This window comes from Bubalus kerabau, chromosome 7 (assembly GCF_029407905.1).
Source record: "Bubalus kerabau isolate K-KA32 ecotype Philippines breed swamp buffalo chromosome 7, PCC_UOA_SB_1v2, whole genome shotgun sequence".
Lineage (NCBI taxonomy): Eukaryota > Metazoa > Chordata > Mammalia > Artiodactyla > Bovidae > Bubalus > Bubalus kerabau.
Window position 1 is genome coordinate 105,136,404 of NC_073630.1, and position 27,104 is coordinate 105,163,507.

The following is a 27,104-nucleotide window of genomic DNA, read 5'->3' on the forward strand; positions in this document are numbered from 1 at the left end:
AGGGCAATATAACCGGGAGGAAAAATAAATAAATAATTAAAACCCACAGATTACGTGCCCAACAGTAACTCCCCCAGCAGAGAAGCAGCGTAGATGCCTGCATTCGCCACTAGCAAGCGGGGGCTGGGCAGGGAGGCACGGGCTGCATTGTTTAGAGTAAGGACAGGGCCTGAATGCCCCAAGGGAAATCTGAGGGAAATAAGGTTGCTTGGGATAGCAAACCAGACTGTAGGATAACTACCACGCAAAAAGCCTTTTTCTTGGGATTCTGGACGGTCAGCATCCGCCTGAGAAGGTGCGCCAGTTATACACCCAAAAAAACGAGCGGCAGGGACAAGGGAGGCAATAAGTCGCAGCAACTGTGCTCGCCAAACACCTGGTCACCTGAGCTTCTTGGATCTGGGAAGGGCACAAAACTCAGGCCCAACCGAGTCTGCGCCTCTGAGGACTATCCGAATACCTAAACCTGAGTAGCTTAGACCTGGGAAGTACATACAACCCAGGGCTGGCCTCAGACAGTTCCTGGCAGAGCAACCTAGAGCCTAAGCAGTGCAGACAGGGAAAGCACAAACACCATGAGCCCGGGCAAACCCAATGTGGCCGAGACACTGCGAGCACACGCCAGTGTTATTTGTTTGCAGCATCCCTCCCTCCCCACAGCACAACTGAACAAGTGGAGTCTAGAAAAGTGTCCACCACTGCCCCCTTGTGCCAGGGTGGAAATTAGACACTGAAGAGACCAGCAAACAAAAGAAGCTAAAACAGAGGGACCCTCCTTGGAAGTGACAGGTGCAATAGATTAAAACCCTGTAGATAGTACCAACTACATAGGAAGGGGCCTATATATCTTGAGAAATATAAGCAGGATCAAGGAGCTATCTGAAAATGAACTGACCCCACACTGCCCACAACAACACCAGAGCAAGTCCTAGACATATTTTTACTATTTTTACTATCATTCTTTAATTTTTTTTATTTTTAAGTCCTCTATTACTCCTTTAATTTTCATTTTTATAACCTACTATTACTTTGCAAAAAAAAAAAAGAGAGAGATAGAGACCCTATTTTTTAAAACAAACTTCATATATATATATATATTATAATTTTTGTGAAATTTTTCCCCTCTTTTTCTTTAATATTGTATTTTTGAAAATCCAATCTCTACTCTAGATTTTTAATCTTTGCTTTTTGGTATTTAGTATCAATTTTGTACCTTTAAGAACCCTATCTTCAGTACGCATTTTTACTTGGGAGCGAGATTATTGGCTTGACTGCTCTCTCCCCCTTTGGACTCTCCTTTTTCTCCACCAGGTTGCTTCTATCTCCTCCCTCCTCCTTCTCTCCTCTTCCCAAATCTGTGAATCTCTTTGTGTGTTCCGGATGGTGACGAACACTTAGGGAACTGATTACTGGCTGGATCTGTCTCTCTCCTTTTGATTCCCCCCTTTATCCTCCTGGCCACCTCTGTCTCCTTCCTCCCTCTTCTCTTCTTTGTATAACTCCACGAACATCTCTGAGCAGTCCAGATTGTGGAGGGCATACAAGGAAGTGATTACTGGCTAGCTTGCTCTCTCCTCTTTTGATTCCACTTCATGTCATCCTGGTCACCTCTATCTCCCTCCTCCCTCTTCTCTTTTCCAGGTAACTCGTGAACCTCTCTGGGTGTCCCTCACTGTGGAGAAACTTTTCATATTTAATCTAGATGTTTTATCATCAGTGCTGTATAGATGCAGAAGTCTTGAGGCTACTGTAAAAATAAGACTGAAAACCAGAAGCAGGAGGCTTAAGTCCAAATCCTGAGAACACCAGAGAACTCCTGAATCCAGGGAACATTAATATACAGGAGCTCATCAAATGCCTCCATTCAGTTCAGTTCAGTCGCTCAGTTGTGTCTGACTCTTTGCGACCCCATGAATCGCAGCACGCCAGGCCTCCCTGTCCATCACCAACTCCCGGAGTTCACTCAGACTCACGTCCATCGAGTCAGTGATGCCATCCAGCCATCTCATCCTCTGTCCTCCCCTTCTCCTCCTGCCCCCAATCCCTCCCAGCATCAGAGTCTTTTCCAATGAGTCAACTATTTGCATTGAGGTGGCCAAAGTATTGGAGTTTCAGCTTTAGCATCATTCCTTCCAGAGAAATCCCAGGGCTGATCTCCTTCAGAATGGACTGGTTGGATCTCCTTGCAGTCCAAGGGACTCTCAAGAGTCTTCTCCAACACCACAGTTCAAAACCATCAATTCTTCGGCACTCAGCCTTCTTCACAGTCCAGCTCTCACATCCATACATGACCACAGGAAAAACCATAGCCTTGACTAGACAAAACTTTGTTGGCAAAGTAACATCTCTGCTTTTGAATATGCCATTTAGGTTGGTCATAACTTTCCTTTCAAGGAGTAAGCGTCTCTTAATTTCATGGCTGCAGTCACCATCTGCAGTGATTTTGGAGCCTAGAAAAATAAAGTCTGACACTGTTTCCACTGTTTCCCGATCTATTTCCCATGAAGTGATGGGACCAGATGCCATGATCTTCGTTTTCTGAATGTTGAGCTTTAAGCCAAATTTTTCACTCTCCACTTTCACTTTCATCAAGAGGCTTTTTAGTTCCTCTTCACTTTCTGCCATAAGGGTGGTGTCATCTGCATATCTAAGGTTATTGATATTTCTCCTGGCAATCTTGATTCCAGCTTGTGCTTCTTCCAGTCCAACGTTTCTCATGATGTACTCTGCATAGAAGTTAAATAAGCAGGGTGACAATATACAGCCTTGATGTACTCCTTTTCCTATTTGGAACCAGTCTGTTGTTCCATGTCCAGTTCTAACTGTTGCTTCCTGACCTGCATACAAATTTCTCAAGAGGCAGATCAGGTGGTCTGGTATTCCCATCTCTTAAAGAATTTTCCACAGTTTATTGTGATCCACACAGTCAAAGGCTTTGGCATAGTCAATAAAGCAGAAATAGATGTTTTTCTGGAACTCTCTTGCTTTTTCGATGATCCAGCAGATGTTGGCAATTTGATCTCTGGCTCCTCTGCCTTTTCTAAAACCAGCTTGAACATCAGGAAGTTCACGGTTCACATATTGCTGAAGCCTGGCTTGGAGAATTTTGAGCATTACTTTACTAGCATGTTAGATGAGTGCAGTTGTGCGGTAGTTTGAGTATTCTTTGGCATTGCCTTTCTTTAGGATTGGAATGAAAACTGATCTTTTCCAGTCCTGTGGCCACTGCTGAGTTTTCCAAATTTGCTGGCATATTGAGTGCAGCACTTTCACAGCATCATCTTTCAGGATTTGAAATAGCTCAACTGGAATTCCATCACCTCCACTAGCTTTGTTCGTAGTGATGCTTTCTAAGGCCCACTTGACTTCACATTCCAGGATGTCTGGCTCTAGATCAGTGGCGCCTCCATACCTACACTGAAACCAAGCACCACCCAAGAGCCAACAAGTTCCAGAGCAAGACATACCATGAAAATTCTCCAGCAACACAGGAACATAGCCCTGAGCTTCAGTATACAGGCTGCCCAAAGTCACTCCAAACCCACTGACATCTCATCACCCATTACTGACACTTCATTGCACTCCAGAAAGAAGTCCAGCCCCACCCACCAGAACATGAACACAAGTTCCCTAACCAGGAAACCTTGATAAGCCACCCCTACAACCCCACCCACAGTGAGGAAACTCCACAATAAAAAGAACTCCACAAACTGCCAGAGTACAGAAAGGCCACCCCAAACACAGCAATATAAACAAGATGAAGAGACAGAGGAATACCCAGCAGGTAAAGGAACAGGATAAATGCCCACCAAACCAAACAAAAGAGGAAGAGATAGGGAATCTACCTGATAAAGAATTCTGAATAATGATAGTGAAAATGATCCAAAATCTTGAAAACAAAATGGAAACACAGATAAATAGCCTGGAGACAAGGATTGAGAAGATACAAGAAAGGTTTAACAAGGACGGAGAAGGCAATGGAAACCCACTCCAGTACTCTTGCCTGGAAAATCCCATGGACAGAGGAGCCTGGTAGGCTGCAGTCCATGGGTTCGCTAGGAGTCAGACACGACTGAGTGACTTCATTTTCACTTTTCACTTTCATGCATTGGAGAAGAAAATGGCAACCCACTCCAGTAATTCTTGCCTGGAGAATCCCAGGGATGGGGGAGCCTGGTGGGCTGCCGTCTATAGGGTCGCACAAAATCAGACACGACTGAAGTGACTTAACAGCAGCAGCAGAAGAAGAAATAAAAAAGAGTCAATATATAATGAATAATGCAATAAATGTGGAGAAGGCAATGGCACCCACTCCAGTACTCTTGACTGGAAAATCCCATGGATGGAGGAGCCTGGTAGGCTGCAGTCCATGGGATCGCAAAGAGTCGGACACGACTGAACGGCTTCACTTTTGCTTTTCACTTTCATGCATTGGAGAAGGAAATGGCAACCCACTCCAGTGTTCTTGCCTGGAGAATCCCAGGGATGGGGGAGCCTGGTGGGCTAATGTCTACGGGGTCACACAGAGTCAGACACGACTGAAGTGACTTAGCAGCAGCAGCAATAAATGAGATAAAAAACACTCTGGAGGGAACAAATAGAATAAGGGAGGCAGAAGATAGGATTAGTGAGGTAGAAGATAGAATGGTAGAAATAAATGAATCAGAGAGGAAAAAAGAAAAACAAATTAAAAGAAATGAGGACAATCTCAGAGACCTCTGGGACAAGGTTAAATGCCCCAACATTTGAATCATAGGAGTCCCAGAAGAAAAAGACAAAAAGAAAGACCATGAGAAAATACTTGAGGAGATAATAGTTGAAAATTTCCCTAAAATGGGGAGGGAAATTATCACTCAAGTCCAAGAAACCCAGAGAGTCCCAAACAGGATAAACCCAAGGCAAAACACCCCAGGACACATATTAATCAACTTAACAAAGATCAAACACAAAGAGCAAATATTAAAAGCAGCAAGGGAAAAACAACAAATAACACACAAGGGGATTCCCATAAGGACAACAGCTGATCTTTCAATAGAAACTCTTCAGGCCAGGAGGGAATGGCAGGACATACTTAAAGTGATAAAGGAAAATAATTTACAGCCCAGATTACTGTACCCAGCAAGGATCTCATTCAAATATGAAGGAGAAATCAAAAGCTTTACAGACAAGCAAAAGCTGAGAGAATTCAGCATCACCACCCCAGCTCTCCAACAAATGCTAAAGGATCTTCTCTAGGCAGGAAACACAAAAAGGGCATGTAACTCGAACCCAAAACAATAAAGCAAATGGCAACGGGATCACACTTATCAATAATTACCTTAAGTGTAAATGGGTTGAATGCCCCAACCAAAAGACAAAGACCGGCTGAGTGGATACAAAAACAAGACCCCTATATATGTTGTCTACAAGAGACCCACCTCAAAACAAGGGAAACATACAGACTGAAAGTGAAGGGCTGGAAAAAGGTATTCCACCCAAATAGAAACCAAAAGAAAGTAGGAGTAGCAATACTCATATCAGACAAAATAGACTTTAAAACAAAGGCTGTGAAAAGAGATAAAGAAGGACACTACATAATGATCAAAGGATCAATCCAAGAAGAAGATAAAACAATTATAAATATATATGCACCCAGCATAGGAGCACTACAGTATGTAAGACAAATGCTAACAAGTATGAAAGGGGAAATTAACAATAACACAATAATAGTGGGAGACTTTAATACACCACTCACACCTATGGATAGATCAACTAAACAGAAAATTAACAAGGAAACACAGACTTTAAATGATACAATAGACCAGTTAGACCTAATTGATATGTATAGGACATTTCACCCCAAAACAATGAATTTCACCTTTTTCTCAAGCGCACACAGAAACTTCTCCAGGTTAGATCACATCCTGGGCCATAAATCTAGCCTTGGTAAATGCAAAAAAATTTGAAATCATTCCAAGCATCTTTTCTGAATACAATGCAGTAAGATTAGATCTCAATTACAGGAGAAAAACTATTAAAAATTCCAACATATGGAGGCTGAACAACACGCTGCTGAATAACCAACAAATCACAAAAGAAATCAAAATATGCATAGAAATGAATGAAAATGAAAACACAACAACCCAAAACCTGTGGGACACTGTAAAAGCAGTGCTAAGGGGAAGGTTCATAGCAATACAGGTATACCTCAAGAAACAAGAAAAAAGCCAAATAAATAACCTAACTCTACACCTAAAGCAACTAGAAAAGGAAGAAATTAAGAACCCCAGGGTTAGTAGACAGAAAGCAATCTTAAAAATTAGGGCAGAAATAAATGCAAAAGAAACAAAAGAGACCATAGCAAAAGATCAACAAAGCCAAAAGCTCGCTCTTTGAGAGGACAAATAAAATTGACAAACCATTAGCCAGACTCATCAAGAAACAAAGGGAGAAAAATCAAATCAATAAAATTAGAAATGAAAATGGAGAGATCACAACAGACAACACACAAATACAAAGGATCATAAGAGACTACTATCAGCAATTATATGCCAATAAAATCGACAACTTGGAAGAAATGGACAAATTCTTAGAAAAGTATAACTTTCCAAAACTGAACCAGGAAGAAATAGAAAATCTTAACAGACCCATCACAAGCACAGAAATTGAAACTGTAATCAGAAATCTTCCAGCTAACAAAAGCCCAGGTCCAGACGGCTTCACAGCTGAATGCTACCAAAAATTTAGAGAAGAGCTAACACCTATCCTACTCAAACTCTTCCAGAAAATTGCAGAGGAAGGTAAACTTCCAAACTTATTCTATGAGGCCACCATCACCCTAATACCAAAATCTGACAAAGATGCCACAAAAAAGAAAACTACAAGCCAATATCACTGATGAAAACAGATGCAAAAATCCTTAACGAAATTCTAGCAATTAGAATCCAACAACACATTAAAAAGATCATACATCATGACCAAGTGGGCTTTATCCAGGGATGCAAGGATTCTTCGATATCTGCAAATCAATCAATGTAATACACCACATTAACAAATTGAAAAATAAAAGCCATATGATTATTTCAATAGATGCAGAGAAAGCCTTTGACAAAATTCAACTTCCATTTATGATCAAAACTCTCCAGAAAGCAGGAATAGAAGGAACATACCTCAACATAATAAAAGCTATATATGACAAACCCACAGCAGACATTATCCTCAATGGTGAAAAATTGAAAGCATTTCCCCTAAAGTCAGGAACAAGACAAGGGTGCCCACTTTCACCACTACTATTCAACATAGTTTTGGAAGTTTTGGCCACAGCAATCAGAGCAGAAAAAGAAATAAAAGGAATCCAAATTGGAAAAGAAGAAGTAAAACTCTCACTGTTTGCAGATGACATGATCCTCTACATAGAAAACCCTCAAGACTCCACCAGAAAATTACTAGAGCTAATCAATGAATATAGTAAAGTTGCAAGATATAAAATCAACACACAGAAATCCCTTGCATTCCTATACACTAATAATGACAAAGGCTGAGCACCAAAGAATTGATGCTTTTGAACTGTGGTGTTAGAGAAGACTCTTGAGAGTCCCTTGGACTGCAAGGAGATCCAACCAGTCCATTCTGAAGGAGATCAGCCCTGGGATTTCTTTGGAAGGAATGATGCTAAAGCTGAAACTCCAGTACTTTGGCCACCTCATGCGAGGAGTTGACTCATTGGAAAAGACTCTGATGCTGGGAGGGATTGGGGGCAGGAGGAGAAGGGGACAACAGAGGATGAGATGGCTGGATGGCATCACTGACTCAATGGACGTGAGTTTGAGTGAACTCCAGGAGTTGGTGATGGACAGGGAGGCCTGGCGTGCTGCGATTCATGGGGTTGCAAAGAGTCGGACACGACTGAGCGACTGAACTGAACTGAACTGAACTGAATAATGAAAAAACAGAAAGAGAAATTAAGGAAACAATCCCATTCACCATTGCAATGAAAAGAATAAAATACTTAGGAATATATCTACATAAAGGAACTAAAGACCTATATATAGAAAACTATAAAACACTGGTGAAAGAAATCAAAGAGGACACTAATAGATGGAGAATTATACCATGTTCATGGATTGGAAGAATCAATATAGTGAAAATGAGTATACTACCCAAAGCAATCTATAGATTCAGTTCAATCCCTATCAAGCTACCAATGGTATTTTTCACAGAGCTAGAACAAATAATTTCACAATTTGTATGGAAATACAAAAAAACCTAAAATAGCCAAAGCAATCTTGAGAAAGAAGAATGGAACTGGAGGAATCAACCTACCTGACTTCAGGCTCTACTACAAAGCCACAGTCATCAAGACAGTATGGTACTGGCATAAATACAGAAATATAGATCAATGGAACAAAATAGAAAGCCCAGAGATAAATCCACGCACATATGGACAACTTATCTTTGACAAAGGAGGCAAGAATATACAATGGAGAAAAGACAATCTCTTTAACAAGTGGTGCTGGGAAAACTGGTCAACCACTTGTAAAAGAATGAAACTAGAACACTTTCTAACACCTTACACAAAAATAAACTCAAAATGGATTAAAGATCTAAACATAAGACCAGAAACTATAAAACTCCTAGAGGAGAACATAGGCAAAACACTCTCCGACATAAATCACAACAGGATCCTCTATGACCCACCTCCCAGAATATTGGAAATAAAAGCAGAAATAAACAAATGGGACCTAATTAAAATTAAAAGCTTCTGCACAACAAAGGAAACTATAAGCAAGGTGAAAAGACAGCCTTCAGAATGGGAGAAAATAATAGCAAATGAAGCAACTGACAAAGAATTAATCTCAAAAATATACAAGCAACTCCTGCAGCTCAATTCCAGAAAAATAAACGACCCAATCAAAAAATGGCCCAAAGAACTAAACAGATATTTCTCCAAAGAAGAATACATATGGCTAACAAACACATGAAAAGATGCTCAACATCACTCATTATCAGAGAAATGCAAAATCAAAACCACAATGAAGTACCATTTCACGCCAGTCAGAATGGCTGCTATCCAAAAGTCTACAAGCAATAAATGCTGGAGAGGGTGTGGAGAAAAGGGAACCCTCTTACACTCTTGGTGGGAATGCAAACTAGTTCAGCCACTATGGAGAACAGTGTGGAGATTCCTTAAAAAACTGGAAATAGAACTGCCTTATGATCCAGCAATCCCACTGCTGGGCATACACACTGAGGAAACCAGAAGGGAAAGAAACACGTGTACCCCAATGTTCATCGCAGCACTGTTTATAATAGCCAGGACATGGAAGCAACCTAGATGTCCATCAGCAGATGAATGGATAAGAAAGCAGTGGTACATATACACAATGGAGTATTACTCAGCCATTAAAAAGAATACATTTGAATCAGTTCTAATGAGGTGGATGAAACTGGAGCCTATTATACAGAGTGAAGTAAGCCAGAAAGAAAAGCACCAATACAGTATACTAACACATATATATGGAATTTAGAAAGATGGAAACAATAACCCTGTAAGCGAGACAGCAAAAGAGACACAGATGTATAGAACAATCTTATGGACTCTGTGGGAGAGGGCGAGGGTGGGATGATTTGGGAGAATGGCATTGAAACATGTATAATATCATATGTGAAACAAAATGCCAGTCCAGGTTCGATGCATGATACAGGATGCTCGGGGCTGGTGCACTGGGATGACCCATAGGGATGGTACGGGGAGGGAGGTGGGAGGAGGGTTCAGGATGGGGAACATGTGTACACCCGTGGTGGATTCATGTTGATGTATGGCAAAACCAATACAATATTGTAAAGTAATTAGCCTCCAATTAAAATAAATAAATTTATATTTAAAAAACAAAAAAAAACAAAAAAAACAAAGATCATGGCATCTGGTCCCATCAGTTTAGATCAGTTCAGTTCAGTCGCTCAGTCATGTCCAACTCTTTGCGACCCCATGAACCGCAGCACGCCAGGCCTCCCTGTCCATCACCGACTCCTGGAGTCCACCCAAACCCATGTCCATTGAGTCAGTGATGTCATCCAACCATCTTATCCTCTGTCATCCCCTTCTAATCCTGCCCTCAATCTTTCCCAGCATCAGGGTCTTTTACAATGAGTCAGCTCTTCGTATCAGGTTGGCCATAGTATTGGAGTTCAGCTTCAACATCAGTCCTTCCAATGAACACCCAGGACCGATCTCCTTTAGGATGGATTGGTTGGATCTCCTTGCAGTCCAAGGGACTCTCAAGAGTCTTCTCCAACACCACAGTTCAAAAGCATCTGGTCCCATCACTTCATGGCAAACAGATGGGAAAACAATGAAAACAGTGACAGACTTCTTTTTCTTGGGCTCCAAAATCACTGTGTACAGTGATTGTAGCCATGAAATTAAAAGATGCTTGCTCCTTGTAAGAAAAGCTGTGACAAACCCAGACAGCATATTAAAAAACAGAGGTTACTTTGCCGACAAAGGTGTATATAGTCAAAGCTATGGTTTTTCCAGTGGTCATGCATGGATATGAGAGTTGGACCATAATAAAGAAGGCTGAGTGTTGAAGAATTGATGCCTTCAAACTATATAGTGCTGGAAAAAAAAATCTTGAGTGTCTGTGGACTGCAAGGAGATCAAGCCAGTCAACCCTAAAGGAAATCAACTCTGAATATTCATTGGAAGGACTGATGTTGAAGCTGAAGCTCCAATAATTTGGCCACCTGATGCAAAGAGTCGACTCATTGGAAAAGACCCTGATGCTGGGAAATATTGAAGGCGGAAGGAGAAGGGAACGACACAGGATGAGATGGTTGGATGGCATCACCAACTCAATGGACATGTTCAGTTCAATTCAGTTCAGTTGCTCAGTCATGTCTGACTCTTTGCAACCCCACGGACAGTAGCATGCCAAGATTCCCTGTCCATCACCAACTCCTGAAGCTTGCTCAAACTCATGTCCATCAAGTCAGTGATGCCATCCATCATGACATGAGTTTGAGCAAACTCTGGGACATGGTGAAAGATATGGAAGCCTGGAGTGCTGCTGTTCATGGGATCACAAAAAGTTGGACATGACTAAGTGACTGAACAACAACAGAATAGTCAAATTCATAGAGTCAGGAAGTACATTGGTAGATGCCAGGGACCAGAAGGCGGAGTTGGAGTGGGGAGGGTGAGGGAGATGAGGAGTTAATGTTTAATGGAGACAGTTTCAGTGTAGGAAGGTGAAAAATTCGGGAGATAGATGATGGTAAGAGTTGCACAACAATGTGAATGTACTTGGTGCCACTGAACCGTACAGTTAAATATGGTTAAAATTTAAAAGGAGAGAGAAAGAGAAAAGCATATCTGCTCTATCTGCTCTTGGCTTTTGCCCTGTGATCAGAAAATGTTCTTAGCTTTGCCTCTGTATAAATGCCCTGTAGGGTGGTATCTGCTCAGACCTCTGACCTTAGAGTACATGTTTCTGCTGAACTGGTCCAATGTGCCCGCCCTGCCCTATGTGATTTGTTCACATCTGAGTTAGCCCTCACTCTGGATTGCTCAGACAAAGCTCTGGAATCTGTGCTACTTTAACACAGGCTTCTGATTCTCTTTTTGATGCTTTCTGATTCCACACCTAGCCCTATTCTACTCTCCTCCTCATGCTTTCTAATCTGTGTGCCTGTCGCTGTTCATAATTGTTAGAGCTGATATTCTGGATGCTGATACTGGACGAACTGTAGCACGCAAACATTCTACAATGATCTTTAAGCTCTCATTTAAGATTTACCTTGAATAAATTTCTAGACATACACAACATTAAAATTTACACATCTATGTCACAAAAAGATAAAAAATAGTGCATATTTCGTGTATGGTTGGTCATCTCTTCCATGTGCTCACTTTGGTAATGACCAATAAGATACAAAGGCAGACAAGATAAATAAAATAATGTCAGAGAGTAACACTGCTCAAAGAGCATGAAATCTATGATGGCCTTGCAGTAAAAGAGCTTATAATAGGTTAGCTTGTTCCTATACTTTCACTGCTCACAAAAATAACATAATCCCTAGAGCAATGTAATAGTAAATATTAATAAAACATTTAAGGCTCTATTAATTACCTTATGTTATAAACAGTAAATTTGTAACATTACTGACTATTCTGGGCTTACATTTTCACCATGCTTATTTTAATTGAACTTCAGCACTAATACATGTAAGCATTACTCTGTTTCCCAAGTTATTCTCTCACTGGGGAGCTGACAACCAGGTTGTTTAACTTAGGGTCTATATAGGTAGATTAAATTCCCACACAGCCTTGTCCCAATTCCCAAATTAATCTTGAATTGGATAAGAAATAACAAATAGGTTCAGCACTGGCTTTGCTTTCCTAATCACACTCCACTGAAACTGGATTGGATCAGCCACACCTTTTCCCTTGATCTCTATATGGATGGCAGGTATATTTATATTCCCAACCTCTCTCTCTAGTCCATTCTCAGCTGAGGCCCATGTTTCAAGCCTCTCTTCCAGCATTCTTTCCTGTCACTTTGACTCAGTCACCAGGCAGAAGGTTTGGGTTGCCTGCCACTCCTCCTCTATACTGTCAAGTATCTATGGCTTGCCAACTGGAGGGCAGAATTCTCAGATAACAGCTGCCTGACTGGTTCAACCTGTCCCTCTGTCCAGATTCCCAGAGTGATGTTTTGACCATTTAGGACTGTATCTGGGCTTCTCAGAGACAGAGCCTTCCAACAGTGGACCTGATCACTGCTGGCCATGAGTCTGGCCCCCAGGAGCAGTATCCCAGGAGACAATAGTTCTAGTGTTAGGTTAGAAGCTGTCCTTTTTATCATGAATTGAGAAATGAATGTCCTTCTCTAACATGGTAAGTTCCTAATTGAGATCTTCATGATGATTACTTTGAATATTTATTTGGCTACTCTGGGATCTTTGTTGTGTCATGTGAACTCTTAGTTGTGGCATGTGGGACCTAGCTCCCCGACCAGTGATCAAACATGGGCCCCCTGCATTGTGAACATGGAGTCTTAGCCACTGGGCCACCAGGGAACTCCCATGATGATGCCTTTGAGTTTGGATGTCTTTGGTTTGGTAGCCAAGCATTTCTCCCTCCCTTCTTCCTCCCCTCCATCTTCCTCCCCCCCATCTCCAACACAGAAGAATTACAGAAGCCCTTAGTAAGTTTCCTATACTCATGAGCTTTCATAGGGTGCTCAGAAGTTTCTGAAAAAGTTAAAACTATGTATATAAAAAAAAAAGGTCACATATCATACTCTTCTTAAGTTACTTTTTTATATGCCCTGAGACAGAGTTAATTGACTCCTCCTTAGCTTGCAGTTCACAAAAATCCTCCTAAAGTATATCCATATGCCTATTCTCAGGGGTTGCAAGGTGAGAGTCATCCTGTATCCTAGCAGGATCTCTAAACTCAGGAATCAGATAAGAAACAAGGCAGCTGATCCCTACTGTCTCTGTATTTCCCTCCAACAGAGTACAGAGAAAATGTCAAGCTGATTCCCTAAAATTGCCCTGACTATACACTAATTTCTTAAAGATATCAATAGTTATAATGAATATTTGTAAACAATGTAATTTATCTCTGGATGCATGCTTGCATTCTCAGTTGTGTCTGACTCTTTGTGACCCCATGGACTGTAGCCCATCAGGCTCCTCTGTCCATGAAATTTTCAAGGCAATAATACTGGAGTGAGTTGCCATTTCCCACTCCAGGGAAATCTCACCCAGGGACTGAACCAGCATTTCCTGCGATGGCAGGTGAATTCTTTATCATCGAGTCACCTGGGAAGCCCCATAATTTGTCTTTATGTTGGCTTAAATTAATGGCACTGGATTTTCTTATACTTGGAGGGTCTACATCAGCAAAATAAATAAATAAAAGCCAACTATTTAAAATCTTACAGGAACTAGATGGATTTTAGTGATTTTTTTAAAAATGTAGATTATTTCTATAGTTTCTTGACCAGCTCCTCTTTTTCACCAAATATATCTGTTTTTCTGAATATCAAAAGGTAGCAAAGGCTTGAGCAGGCTTCCCTGATGGTTCAGTCAGTAAAGAATCTGCCTGTAATGCAGGAGACCTGAGTTTGACCCCTGAGTCAGGAAGATCCCCTGCAGAAGGAAATGGCAACTCACTCCAGTATTCTTGCCTGGAGAATCCCATGGACAGAGGAGTATGCCAAGCTACAGTCTATGGGGCTACAGAGTCAGACACGACTGAGTGACTAACACACACACACATACACACACACACACACACACACACATAGCAAAGGCATGAAAGTAAAAATCATAATAGTAATGATTATGAGAATAAGAATTTGTGTGATATTTACTGGCTACCAAGCACTGTACAAAGTACTTTATCTACATTAACTCTAAATTCCTGAAGAACACCCTACAATACGTATGATTGTTCTCTATTCCTAGTTAAGAAAACGGAGTTGAGACAAGAAACTTGAATTAGGCCAGCTTGTAAGTGACAGAACAGGAATTTAAACTGAATGCATCTTTCCACATTTGTGATGATGCAAACAACTCAATAAATGGCATTTATGTCTGATATCGAACTCTTCTTAATGAATACTGAAACAGTGAGAATACCTCCCAATCATTTCATGAAAAAGTATTGACAGTAAATGTGGCCTTTGTGTTTGAGGAACATATTTCTGTTGCTCTGAACATTACTTGAATAAGAACTTGCTAATAATCTGAACAGATCTAACTTCAAATTCGATGTTCTGTTACACAAAAAGATGAATATTAACCTTGACATTCAACTTTTTACACTTTCAACTTCATTGTTACATGAATAATTTTCTCTCTTAGCATTATGACACCATTCATATGCTCTTCTCTTTTCAGTTTGGTAGTTTGGCACTTTTGGAAATGTGATAAGATAGCTTGTAGTATGATTAACTGATTAATACACATAGCACTTCTCTACCCTCTATTTTTCCTAAAGACATCATATTCTTTTGCACTTTCTCCTTTATTAAATCCTCTACTTGCCCCTCTTTTCCTTCAAAGACACTCACTTTGGCAATATTGAAATGACTGAGAAAAAGATTCTAGCCTTTTAAGTACCCTAAATTTGATCTTTCTATACTTGAGAGGAATCTTTCATAAGAAGTTAAAATTAATTTAAAAACCCATTGAAACTATTCATTAATATGCTGTTATAGATTCTAAGCAACTGTCTCTTTTATAGGCAACATAATTACAAGTGAATTACAAATACAGACTTTATGACTCCAATTAAACTCTAGGCCACAATCCATTAAAAACACATTATACACATTACATTACATATAAGGAAAAATATATATGCAACATGATTCCAGCTATCAAAATAACTGAGCAGTAATTTCAAATAATTTATGTTTATCTAAAATTTCATCAGCATAACCTCAAAAATCATCAGAGAAAAAAAATCATGCTTAATTTTCACATATGTCTACATCATACTTTCTCTTACTTATTTCATTATTTCATTCTACCCCAGGAATATATTTGAAGTATTTCCCAAGAATGAGAGATTGGAAGAAATTCTAGTTTTTAGTTGTAAGAACACTAGTTTTTTTTTTCAGTTTTAAGAGCATTAGAATTAAACTAAGAATATTTAATTTTAGGGATTTTACTTAGAAAAGGCAGAGGAACCAGAGATAAAATTGCCAACATCCGTTGGGTCATAGAAAAAGCAAGAGAATTCCATAAAAACATCTACTTCTGTTTCATTGACTACACTAAAGCCTTTGACTATGTGGGTTACAACAAACTGTGAAAAATTCTTTAAGAGATGGGAATACCAGACCCCCTACCTGCCTCCTGCAAAACCTGTATGCATGTCAAGAAGCAACAGTTAGAACTAGACATGGAAACATGGACTGGTTCAAAACTGGGAAAGGACTACATCAAGGCTGTATATTAACCCTCTGCTTATTTAACTTCTATGCAGAGTATATCATGAGAAATGCCAGGCTGGATGAAGCATAAGCTGGAATCAAGATTGCCGGGAGAAATATCAATAACCTCAGATATGCAGATGACACCACCCTATTGGCAGAAAGCAAACAGGAACTAAAGGGCCTCTTAATGAAGGTGAAAGAGGAGGGTGGAAAAGCTGGCTTAAAACTCAACAATCAAAAAATGATGATCATGGCATCTGGTCCCATCATTTCATGGCAAATAGATGGGGAAACAATGGAAACAGTGAGAGACTTTATTTTCTTGCGTTCCAAAATCACTGTAGATGGTAATTGCAACCATGAAATTAAAAGACACTTGATCCTTGGAAGAAAAGCTATGACCAACCTAGACAGCATATTAAAAAGCATAGATATTACTTTGCCAACAAAGGTCTGTCTAGTCAAAGCTATGGTTTCTCCAATAGTCATGTATGGATGTGAGAATTGAACCATAAAGAAAGCTGAGCACTAAAGAATTGATGCTTTTGAAATGTGGAGTTGGAAAAGACTCTTGAGAGTCCCTTGGACTGCAAGGAGAACAAAATAGTCAATCCTAAAGAAAATCAGTCCTGAATATGCATTGGAAGGACTGATTTGAAGCTGAAGCTCCAATACTTTGGCCACCTGATGCAAAGAACTGACTCTTTAGAAAAGACCCTGATGCTGGGAAAGGTTGAAATCAGGAGGAGAAGGGGATGACAGAGGACAAGACGGTTGGATGGCATCACTGATTCGATGGACATGACTTTGAGCAAACTGCGGGAGTAGGTTATGGACAGGGAAGCCTGGTGTGCTGCAGTCCATGGGGTCACAAAGAGTCAGAGATGCCTATTCAACTGAACTGAACTGAACTGGACTAAACTGAGTTGAAAGTCTAGAAAAAAATCAACTGCAAATTCACATAAGAATAAATTGGAAATAAATAGGTAGTATTAAGTGTTCATTTGCTACATTCTGTGTACACTTCTTTAAAACTCTTGAGGCAACTGCAATGATTCTTGCATTATGAGTTCAGAAGAAAAGATTTGCTTCCAAGTGTTGAGTCTATAGTATTGGTTTTTCTCATCAAACTATATGGCTGTGTTTCCTTTGTGCTGTGCTGTGCTTAGTCATTCAGTCATGTCTGACTCTTTGCAACCCCATGGACTGTAGCCTGCCAGACTCCTCTGTTCATAGGTATTCTCTAAACAAGAATACTGGAGTGCGTTACCTTGCCCTCCTCTAGGGGATCTTCCCAACCCAGGAATCAAACTGGGGTCTTCTGAATTGCAGGCAGATTCTTTACCAGCTGAACTACCAGGGAAGCTCATGCATCCTTTAGAAAACATATAAAATAGAAATATAGGCAGGAGGAGAAGGGGATAACAAAGGATGAGATGATTGGATGGCATCACCGACTCGATGGATATGAGTTTGAGCAAGCTCCGGGAGAAGGTAAAGGACAGGGAAACCTGGTGTGCTGCAGTCCATAGGGTTGCAAAGAGGCAGACACATGTGATTGACTGAACAACAACAAAATTTTGTAAAAATCAAGTCAAGTGACTAAAATTAATTTTAAGCAAATTAAAATTTCATCATCATTGTAAAGCTGCTTAAGAAAGAAGGTCTTAAGAAAATGTTAGAATGTTATACCTCAGTTTCCATACAGGAAAGTCATTTATCACTGAATTATTTTCTCAGAAATTTTGTAATGCTTAAGAACTGGGTTACTATGAAAAGTTGCTTTTTTAATATTATGTCTATAAAGTTTGATTCTACCTGATCTTTATTCTCATCCTTCAGCTCTCAATTGTCCAGTGAAGAAGGGAGGAGAATTAATGCCAGCTTGAACCTAACATCTCTGACACAGTGAAGCAGAACAAAAAAGCCAAAAAAAGCAAGCTTTGGATGGGCCAGAATACCCTGGTATATAGTGAAGTTCACAAGAAAACAAATAGAAAGAGTATTTCAAATAGAAAATTAATGACCAATTCAAGCAAAGTAATTTGAAGGTACTATGAATCATTTAGCACAGGTTTTCAAAGAATGTGAGATTTTGATGGGAGAAGGTAACACTGTTGATAGTAAAGTTTAAAAGAGGGACAGAAGGACATTCCTATTGGGAGGCCTATTGAACACACATGGGCAAAACAATAGCCCTGTTTCCTGAGCAGCCCTGGATCTACTTAGAGAAAAGGAGATAGGCAAAAAATTAAAGAGTTATGCTTCTGAGAAGATTCTTATACTATGTCCCGATGGAAAATATGGAGATATACCTTCCTATGGCAGTCAACTTAGAACCAACCTGAGACAGTGGCCTTATTGAAATACCCAATTTCTCTCATCTAATTTATGCAAAGCTTCACGAAGTCACCAATGGCCTAGTAAAAGCTTTATAATCTAAATGTTCTGCTTTTGCACAATGAAGGAAACTATAGGCAAGGTGAAAAGACAGCCTTCAGAATGGGAGAAAACAACAGCAAATGAAACAACTGACGAAGAATTAATCTCCAAAATATACAAGGGAGCTTGTGCAGCTCAATACCAGAAAATCGAGCAACCCAATCAAAAAGTGGGCAAAAGACTTAGACATTTCTCCAAAGGAGATATGCAGATGGATAATAAACACATGAAAAAGATGCTCAACATCACTCATTATTCAGTCAGTTCAGTTCAGTCGCTCAGTCATGTCCGACTCTTTGCGACCCCATGAATTGCAGCACGCCAGGCCTCCCTATCCATCATCAACTCCAACTCATGTCCATCAAGTCAGTGATGCCATCCAGCTATCTCGTCCTCTGTTGTCCCCTCCTCCTCCTGCCCCCAATCCCTCCCAGCATCAGGGTCTTTTCCAATGAGTCAACTCTTCACATGAGGTGGCCAAAGTATTGGAGTTTCAGCTTTAGCATCAGTCCTTCCAATGAACACCCAGGACTGATCTCCTTTAGGATGGACTGGTTGGACCTCCTTGCAGTCCAAGGGACTCTCAAGAGTCTTCTCCAACACCACAGTTTAAAAGCATCAATTCTTCGGCGCTCAGCTAGGGAAATACAAATCAAAACCACAATGAGGTATCATCTCATGCCGGTCAGAAAGGCCATCATCAAAAAGCCTACAATCAGTAAATGCTGGAGAGGGTGTGGAGAAAAGGGAACCCTCTTACACTGTTGGTGGGAATGCAATCTGGTACAGCCACTTGAGAGAACAGTGTGGAGATTCCTAAAAAAAACTGGAAATAGAGCTGCCATACAATCCCCCAATCCCACTGTTGGGCATACACCCTGAGGAAACCAGAATTGAAAGAGACACATGTACTCCATTGTTCGTTGCAACACTTTTTACAATAGCTAGGACATGGAAGCAACCTTAGATGTCCATCAGCAGATGAATGGATAAGGAAGTTGTGGTACATATACACAATGGAGTATTACTCAGCTATAAAAAGGAATCTGTTTGAATCAGTTCTAATGAGGTGGATGAAACTGGAGTCTATCATGTAGAGAGAAGTAAGTCAGAAAGAGAAAGACAAATACTGTATATTAACACAAATATATGGAATTTAGAAAGACAGTAATTATGATCCTACATACAAGGCAGCCAAGGAGACACAGATGTTAAGAATAGACTTTTCGACTCAGTGGGAGAAGGGAAGGGTGGGATAATTTGACAGAACAGCATTGAAACATGTACATTACCATATGAAAAACAGATGACGAGTACAAGCTTGATGTATGAAGCAGGGCGCCCAAAGCCAGTGCTCTGGGACAACTGAGAGGGATAGGGTGGGGAGAGATGTGGGACGGGGGTTCAAGATGGGGGGACACATGTACACCTGTGACTGATTCACATGGATGTATGGCAAAAACCATCATGGTATTGTAAAGTAATTATCCTTCAATTAAAATAAATAAGTTAATTAAAAAGAATAAATGTTCTCAGTACCACAGTTTATTAAAACCAGGAACCTGATTGGAACAGAGGCAAAGAGATTTCTCCTCTATTACATTTTTTATTACTTAGTTTGCATCAAGAGAGACTGATCATTAAATATAAGAAGGAGATACTGGTGGTGTTAATAATTTAACAAAAACTAGTGGAAGTGTGTCATGAATAGCCAAGGTGTTGGATTGAATCACCATCTCACATAGGAAATCCTGAAAAAGAAATGCAACTCAAAACATAGGTTGAAGAAAATAACTTTTAGAAGGGAAGGTAGTAGCTTTGTGACTTAGGAATTTTATGAAGGCCCTTTGAGAATTCTTTTGGATTCTAACTCCCTTTCAGTGCACACCATGGAGCACCCAGTTACTATGATTTGTTTGTGGAAAGAAAATAAAATAAACCCAAACCTTACCGCCTCCACTTCAGCAGGGTCGTACCAGACATTGATGTACGGATGTTGTAAGGCATCATCCACTGATATCCTTTTTGCTGGGTCAATCACTAGCATCTTTGACAGCAAGTCTCTGGCTTGGCTGGCTGAAAAAAATGAATGAAGAAAAAAAATGGTTAAATTTTGATTTTGGCAAGGAAATTTTTTGGAGGGAAAAATATTTTTTAAAAAGTCAATTAGCACCTTCCTTCCAAACATCAGCTAACTTCACCAAGTGTTTAGGGAAATGCAAAATGAAACAATGAAATATTTTTATCCATCAAATACACACAAATAAAACATGGCATAATATTCAATAATCTCATTCATGTTGGTTGCAGTGTAAATTGATAAAGATTTTTTTAGAGGGCACATTTGGGAGTATCTTTTAAAATTTTAAATGTGAATAACTTATGACCCAACAGTTCCACTTTTAGGTATACAGTCTAGAGAAACAATTGCACATGTTCAGGAAAAGCATCCAGAAAGGATGCTCACTGCAGCATTGGTCAAGGATTAAACATTTTAAACAATCTAAATGTTGCTGTTGTTCAGTCACTAAGTCATGTTCAACTCATTGCAACACCATGGACTGCAGCACACCAGGCTTCCCTCTCCTTCGCTATCTCCTGGAGTTTGCTCAAATTCATGTCCATTGAGTTGGTGATGCTATCTAACCATCTCATCCTCTGCCACCCCGTTCTTCTTTTGCCTTCTATCTTTCCCAGCATCAAGGTCTTTTCCAATGAGTCAGCTCTTCTCACCAGGCAGCCAAAGTATCGGAGCTTCAGCATCAGTCCTTCCAATGAATGTTTGGGGCTGCTTTCCTTTAGGATCAACTGGTTTGATCTCCTTGCAGTCCAAAGGACTCTCAAGAGTCATCTACTTGTACCAATTAAGTTTGGCAGTTTTAAGCCTGGCAGGCTACAGTCCATGGTGTCACAAAATGTCAGACATGACTGAGCAACTTTCACTTTCAGATGTATTCACATAGACATGGTATTAAGTGAAAAAATAACTGCAGAATGACCCATAGATCCTAATGCCACTGTATAAATCTGCCTCTTCCCAATAAAACAACAAACATTTATCTCTATTTATGGATATAAATGCATAGAAAAATTCTGCAAGGATCATAGACAAATTGAAAATCATAGGTACCTCTGAGAGGAAGAAAATTTGTACATGTATTGCTTGCATAATTAAAAATAAAGTTAAAAGAATTGTTTTTTAAAAGGAAACAAAGTGAGTGCACACCACTCATTTTAAAACTTCAGAGCTGCAAAAAAGGACAAAGCAGTATCTGGAGGGAGGCAAGGAAGTTAGAGGTGACTTTTAGAGAATGGGAGAAATAATGAAGACTTTAATGGGAGCAGAAGCTTCAAGGATTGAGAGAAAGGGACAAATCTGAGAGAAAAAATCCACAAGATTTAGTAACCAAATTGATGCAGGGAATCTTGTTTATTTATTCAATATTCAATTTATTCAATATACATCATCTACTGTGTGCCAGGTACAATTTCAGATGCTAGGGATACAAAAAATTTGCACAGTGATAATCAGTAAATGTATTTATTTAATAACATTGCTGAGTGAAGTATATTAGTTGCTCAGTCATGTCTGACTGTGTGTGTGTGACCCCATGGACTGTAGCCAGCAGGTTTCTCTGACCATGGGATTTTCCAGGCAAGAATACTGGAGTGGGTAGTCACCCCCTTCTCCAGAGGATCTTCCCAACCTAGGGATCAAACCATGCTCTCCTGCATCACAAGTGGATTCTTTACCATCTGAGCCACCAGGGAAGCCCCTAACTTTTCTAAAGGATGCTCTAAACATATCCGAAAATACAAAAAATGTTTCAGAAAATAAGGATCCAAACTGATTTGGAAATTTTTATGGTGAAAATATTCAATTTATTCCAAACATGGTAAAACTTCAAATTAAAGAAAGGAAAATCTAAACTGGTTTGCTAAATTAGGAAAAAGGCAGTGTGTTTGAATTCATGAATATGTACCAATTTTTAAATAGCAATTGTTTATTATTAATGAAATATGGTTAATTATAAAATTTTGAAATTACATAAAACATAAAATCCAGAAAAGCTAACCTTCCCCACCATCTGGAAGCAATCATTCTTATTATTAATGTAGTCCCTTCTAGTTTTATGTACTGTTTCATAATTTTGATTATACTAGAGTTAAAATGTGGCAATCTAATTTTCACCTCTACAGCATTTGTATTTCTTGTGTTATTACATTTTAATAAAATATTCACATTTACTTATACTAATTATATATTTTTAAAAAATCACTAGTTAAATTACTGGAAGATTTTTTATTTCTATTAGTCATTTTTCTGGGGATCTCAATTCCAAACACTTAATTTCTGCTACTCCCAAATTGACACTTTGAAGTTCACAAGAGTGACAAAAGTACAGAAATATACAATGATTTTCAGTATTCGTTTCTCTGATTGTTAACTTAACAGGTCTGTGTCTATTTCATTGGTTCAAGACCTCTTTGATTTGTAACTGATTTTATACCCAGACTCACACACTCCATGGGTTCTCATGTCACCCACATTTCTGTTCTTGGAAGAGTAGGGGTTGGGGTGGTCTCCTCATCTATGGGTGAATGAACTACTGGAACACCAAATAATCTCACTAAGAAACAATGATCACTACTGCTTGTAGGGAACAAAATGAGGAAGAGGAAAAGATTTTAATTCTTCATCTTTCATTCTTTTGTTTGCAAGTAAATGTCTTACACTCTTTAATAACAGTAGAATAAATCCTTCCCTTTGATTATTTGTGTAATTCTTTATAATTTGCTGATTTTGTGTTACAATTAAAATTCAATAATTATACAATTCAGAGAGTGGTACAGGTAGCTGAAGGGAGAAACCCAACTGTGTAACGAAAGTGTCACAGACACAGAAACAACACCGTACTTAATTAAAAACCACCAGATGGAAGTCTGGAGAAGACAATATGACCCTGGAAAGTTGTAACACTATATTTTGGTTTCTCCATCTCATTTAATTCTATATTAGCTATAAATTAAGTCTGTACATTTAATCTGTAACTAATTAATTGTCCACTGAACATTTGCAGTAAAATTTCACAAGTGTATGTCCTTTTGAGGTGGGGGGGATTCCCTAATAGCTCAGCTGGAAAAGAATGCAGGAGACCCTAGTTCGATTCTTGGGTCGAGAAGATCCGCTGGAGAAGGGATAGGCTACCCACTCCAGTATTCTTGGGCTTCCCTTGTGGCTCAGCTGGTAAAAAATCCGCCTGCAATGTGGGAGACCTGGGTTTGATCCTGGGTTGGGAAGATCCCCTGGAGAAGGGAAAGGCTACCCACTCCAGTATTCTGGCCTGAAGAATTCCATGGGGTCCATGGGGTCCCAGGGGAAGCTGAAGTTCCAATACTTGACCACCTGATGTGAAGAGCCAACTCATTGGAAAAGACCCTGATACTCTGAAAGATTGAAAGCAAAAGAAGAAGATATGATGAGGTTAAGATGAGCAGAGGATAAGATGGTTAGATAGCATCACTGACTCAATGGATGTGAATTTGAGCAAATTCCAGGAGATAGAGGAGGACAGAGGAGCCTGGTGTGCTACAGTCCATGGGGTCACAAAGAGTCAGAGACAACATAGCAACTTAACAACAACATAGATCCCCTGGAAATAATAATTTTATTATTAATAAATATTTATTATTATTTTTATATCTAACAGTTACTGCACATTTAGTGTGAGACAGGCAGTGTTCTAAGTGCTTGACAAATTATTCAATTAATCCTCCCAATGATCCTATAAGATAGACACTTCTTGCTTTAGTTTGTTAAAGAAGGTACAGAAAGATTAGATAACTTTCCCAGGTTCACATAGATTTTAAGGGATAGGATTTCTTCCCCCGGCAAAGGAAAAAAATAAGATTTGCTTCATATCCCCAATTTCTGAAATGTCATAAGTTAGAATAAGAATTAAAATATTACTTATATTATACTTTATAGCTTGCCAAATTTATTCTATGTCTTCAATCCTATAAAGAAGCTGTTATGATCCCCGTTTTGTGGGTAAGAAATTACGATTCATTACTAAAGTTTATAATGGCAGACACAGTAGTAGAAAAAATTACTTATTAATGAAAGTCTTTGTTAAAAACAAAATATGAAAGTAAAAATCTCATTTGTCACTCTAAAATTAAAAAATGGTGGTTAAGCATTTAGTAAAATACAAATAAAACTCAAACATCTATAGTTTCAAGATTTTAAAATGAAAATCTTGTGTTGAAACTATTTTCCAGAATATAAAAATAACTGGAACAATTGCTTCAATGTATATATAACGTTGTTCTTTTAGCGTTAACGTTGCAAAGTAATTTTAGATTCTAAATAAGCCCCGTGAGTAGTTAACCCATACCATTGTCACACACTTTATTACTAGTCTTCTCTCTAGATATCCAGAAAATTTTAAAATCCTTGATTACTCTCCCTTTGTAGGGAGGATCTTTTAAAAATACCTCTTCTTAAATTGAGGTTGTTGTTCAGTCGCTAAGTTGTGTCCGACTCTGCAACCTCATGGATTGCAGCATGCCAGGCTTTGCTATCCTTCACTATCTCCCTAAGTTTGCTCAAACTCATGTCCATCGAGTCAGTGATGCCATCCAACTATCTTATCCCCTGTCGCCTCCTTCTCCTCCTGCGCTCAATTTTCCCAGCATCAGGAGAGGTGTCTCCATAGTCTGCATCACCCACGCAGTGGTTCTGAAGTTATCCCTGAAGGGCTTACCTTTGAGTTTATTGTGCTCAGAGTCCGCTGGGAAGAGGGAATCTGGAAAGAGCTTAGGGAAGGTGAGTCCTGCATACTTGGGCCGATTCTCCACATAGTTTCTTACGGTGGGTTGCAATTTCTTCATGAATTCTGGACATGGTGTTCCTAGTTGCTCAATAACCTTATTCCACTGGTCAATATCTGAGAATTGAATAGTTAAGGGCAAAAACAAGTGCAGGACACCAGCTCTTGCCTTTCACTAGTTGGGAGACTAACTGCTTCTCAGAGCTCTGAACAGTCAATAACACAGAAGAAGTTTTAAAAAAACAACAAAGGACAAACATAAAAAATCAGACTGTCAGGCAGTGAATCCCCTTGGAATTTTAAATTCACTTTGAGAACACATACACTTTTGAGGAATTAGCATTACTTAACAAAATATGATATCATGAAAGAGTCTTTGGGTTGTGTCAATGGAAAGGTATTTCAATAACACAAGAATTTCTTTTATTGAGTTAAACTTCTATATAGCCATGTAATTTGGAAGAGAAAAATTATAATGACACATAATAATATTATCATGAAATTATTCTAATCATTTATTTTCTAAAAATGGCAGATGAATAAATATTTTATAAGATTCATCTATATTTTTCTTAAATTCTTTATAAGATTCTTTTTTCCTCTTGTTCTCTAGAAAATGCGAAATTTCCTTGTCTGTTAATTTTTTTGACTCATGCACATTACAAATAGAATCAGTATGATAATAACTCATTAACTCTTCATCAAAGACTTAAAAGATTCTGTTTATCAAAGCAGTTGCAACTTCATACCCATTTTCTTACTTCTGATAATAGTGCCTTATATCCTGAATATTGTAATATTCAATGAAGTATGAAGGTAAACATAGGATGTTCAGTTCAAGGCAGATTTCATCCAAGCGCCTGTGTTTCAAAAGCATGTTAAACATGGGGGATTTTATAAGAAAAACATGACCTCTCTATGAAAACTAATACTTGCAAAACTGGGGGTCTTTGACAGGCACACCCACTGATTGAGATTTTCTTTTTCATCTTTCATAGATATTTGATATGTCAGAGCTTGGGAATGATAAATACCACTTCTGAAAACTCTGAATAGTCAACTGGAAGAAGTTGATTTCAAATAGATTTTCTTGCCATGTGTCAATGAAAGACAGAGGCCTTAGAAATTGTCAAATCCAATACCACAATGCTAATTCTATAACTCTATCTTTACTGTAAAGTTAATTCATTTCTGTTAATGCAATTTGTGACAGTTCAGGGAATGTTACCATAATTATTTAATTAAGATTTCTAAAATCATTACCCCTAGTTTTCTATAGCATTGGACTAAAAATGATGGACAGTTTTGACAAAATTAACTATATTTAACAAAAATAAATATATAATGCAATGTAGATAGGTGACAGAACAAAGGTAAAACCAAGCTAATTTGCAAATGTGCTTCTATTTCTCTTATAAACTAGCTGAATAAAAATTAAATTATATATCCTCTCAGTTATTAGGATGAAAAAATGTACGACTGTGTAATATCAAGAAATGAAGTAAGAGTGGGAAAAACTGAAGAATATTCCTTTACAAAATGATAGAAACAACTAAACAAGAACATCTCTCAATAAAAATTCATCTCAGTTGCCATGTATATGAGAATATATAGTAGTAAATGAGAATCATTAGGAATAAAGTAAAAAAATGTCAAAGATTAGAGTTAAAAGTTTCTCTTAGACAAAAACTTATGTTAATACTATCGATAATAGGTAAGCTAGATTTACTTAGATAAATTTTAAATAGAAAACATTAATACAGTTAAATAAACCTCAATGCTTACACTGTAAATTATGAAAAGAGATCTACTTTTTAATACAGTTCAGTTATCATGTCCTAACAAGACATAATTTAATCAGTGATCAATCTTCTTGAGAATTCTAAAGATTTGA

The 27,104-nt window shown here is 38.8% G+C and overlaps 1 protein-coding gene across 16 annotated transcripts in view; it reads right to left on the minus strand.

Annotated features, from left to right (window-relative positions):
- MAPK10 (mitogen-activated protein kinase 10) overlaps positions 1–27,104 on the minus strand; it is a 374,268-nt gene that overhangs the window by 50,764 nt on the left and 296,400 nt on the right. For 15 of the 16 annotated variants that reach the window (XM_055589015.1, XM_055589012.1, XM_055589011.1 and 12 more), the window contains 2 exons: positions 25,145–25,327; positions 20,329–20,453 (listed from right to left, as the gene is read on the minus strand). The exons of the other annotated variant lie outside the window; for it this stretch is intronic. In XM_055589015.1, the coding sequence (XP_055444990.1) occupies positions 20,329–20,453; positions 25,145–25,327 (308 nt within the window). The remainder of the gene's footprint in view (positions 1–20,328; positions 20,454–25,144; positions 25,328–27,104) is intronic. 16 annotated transcript variants of the gene reach the window in all.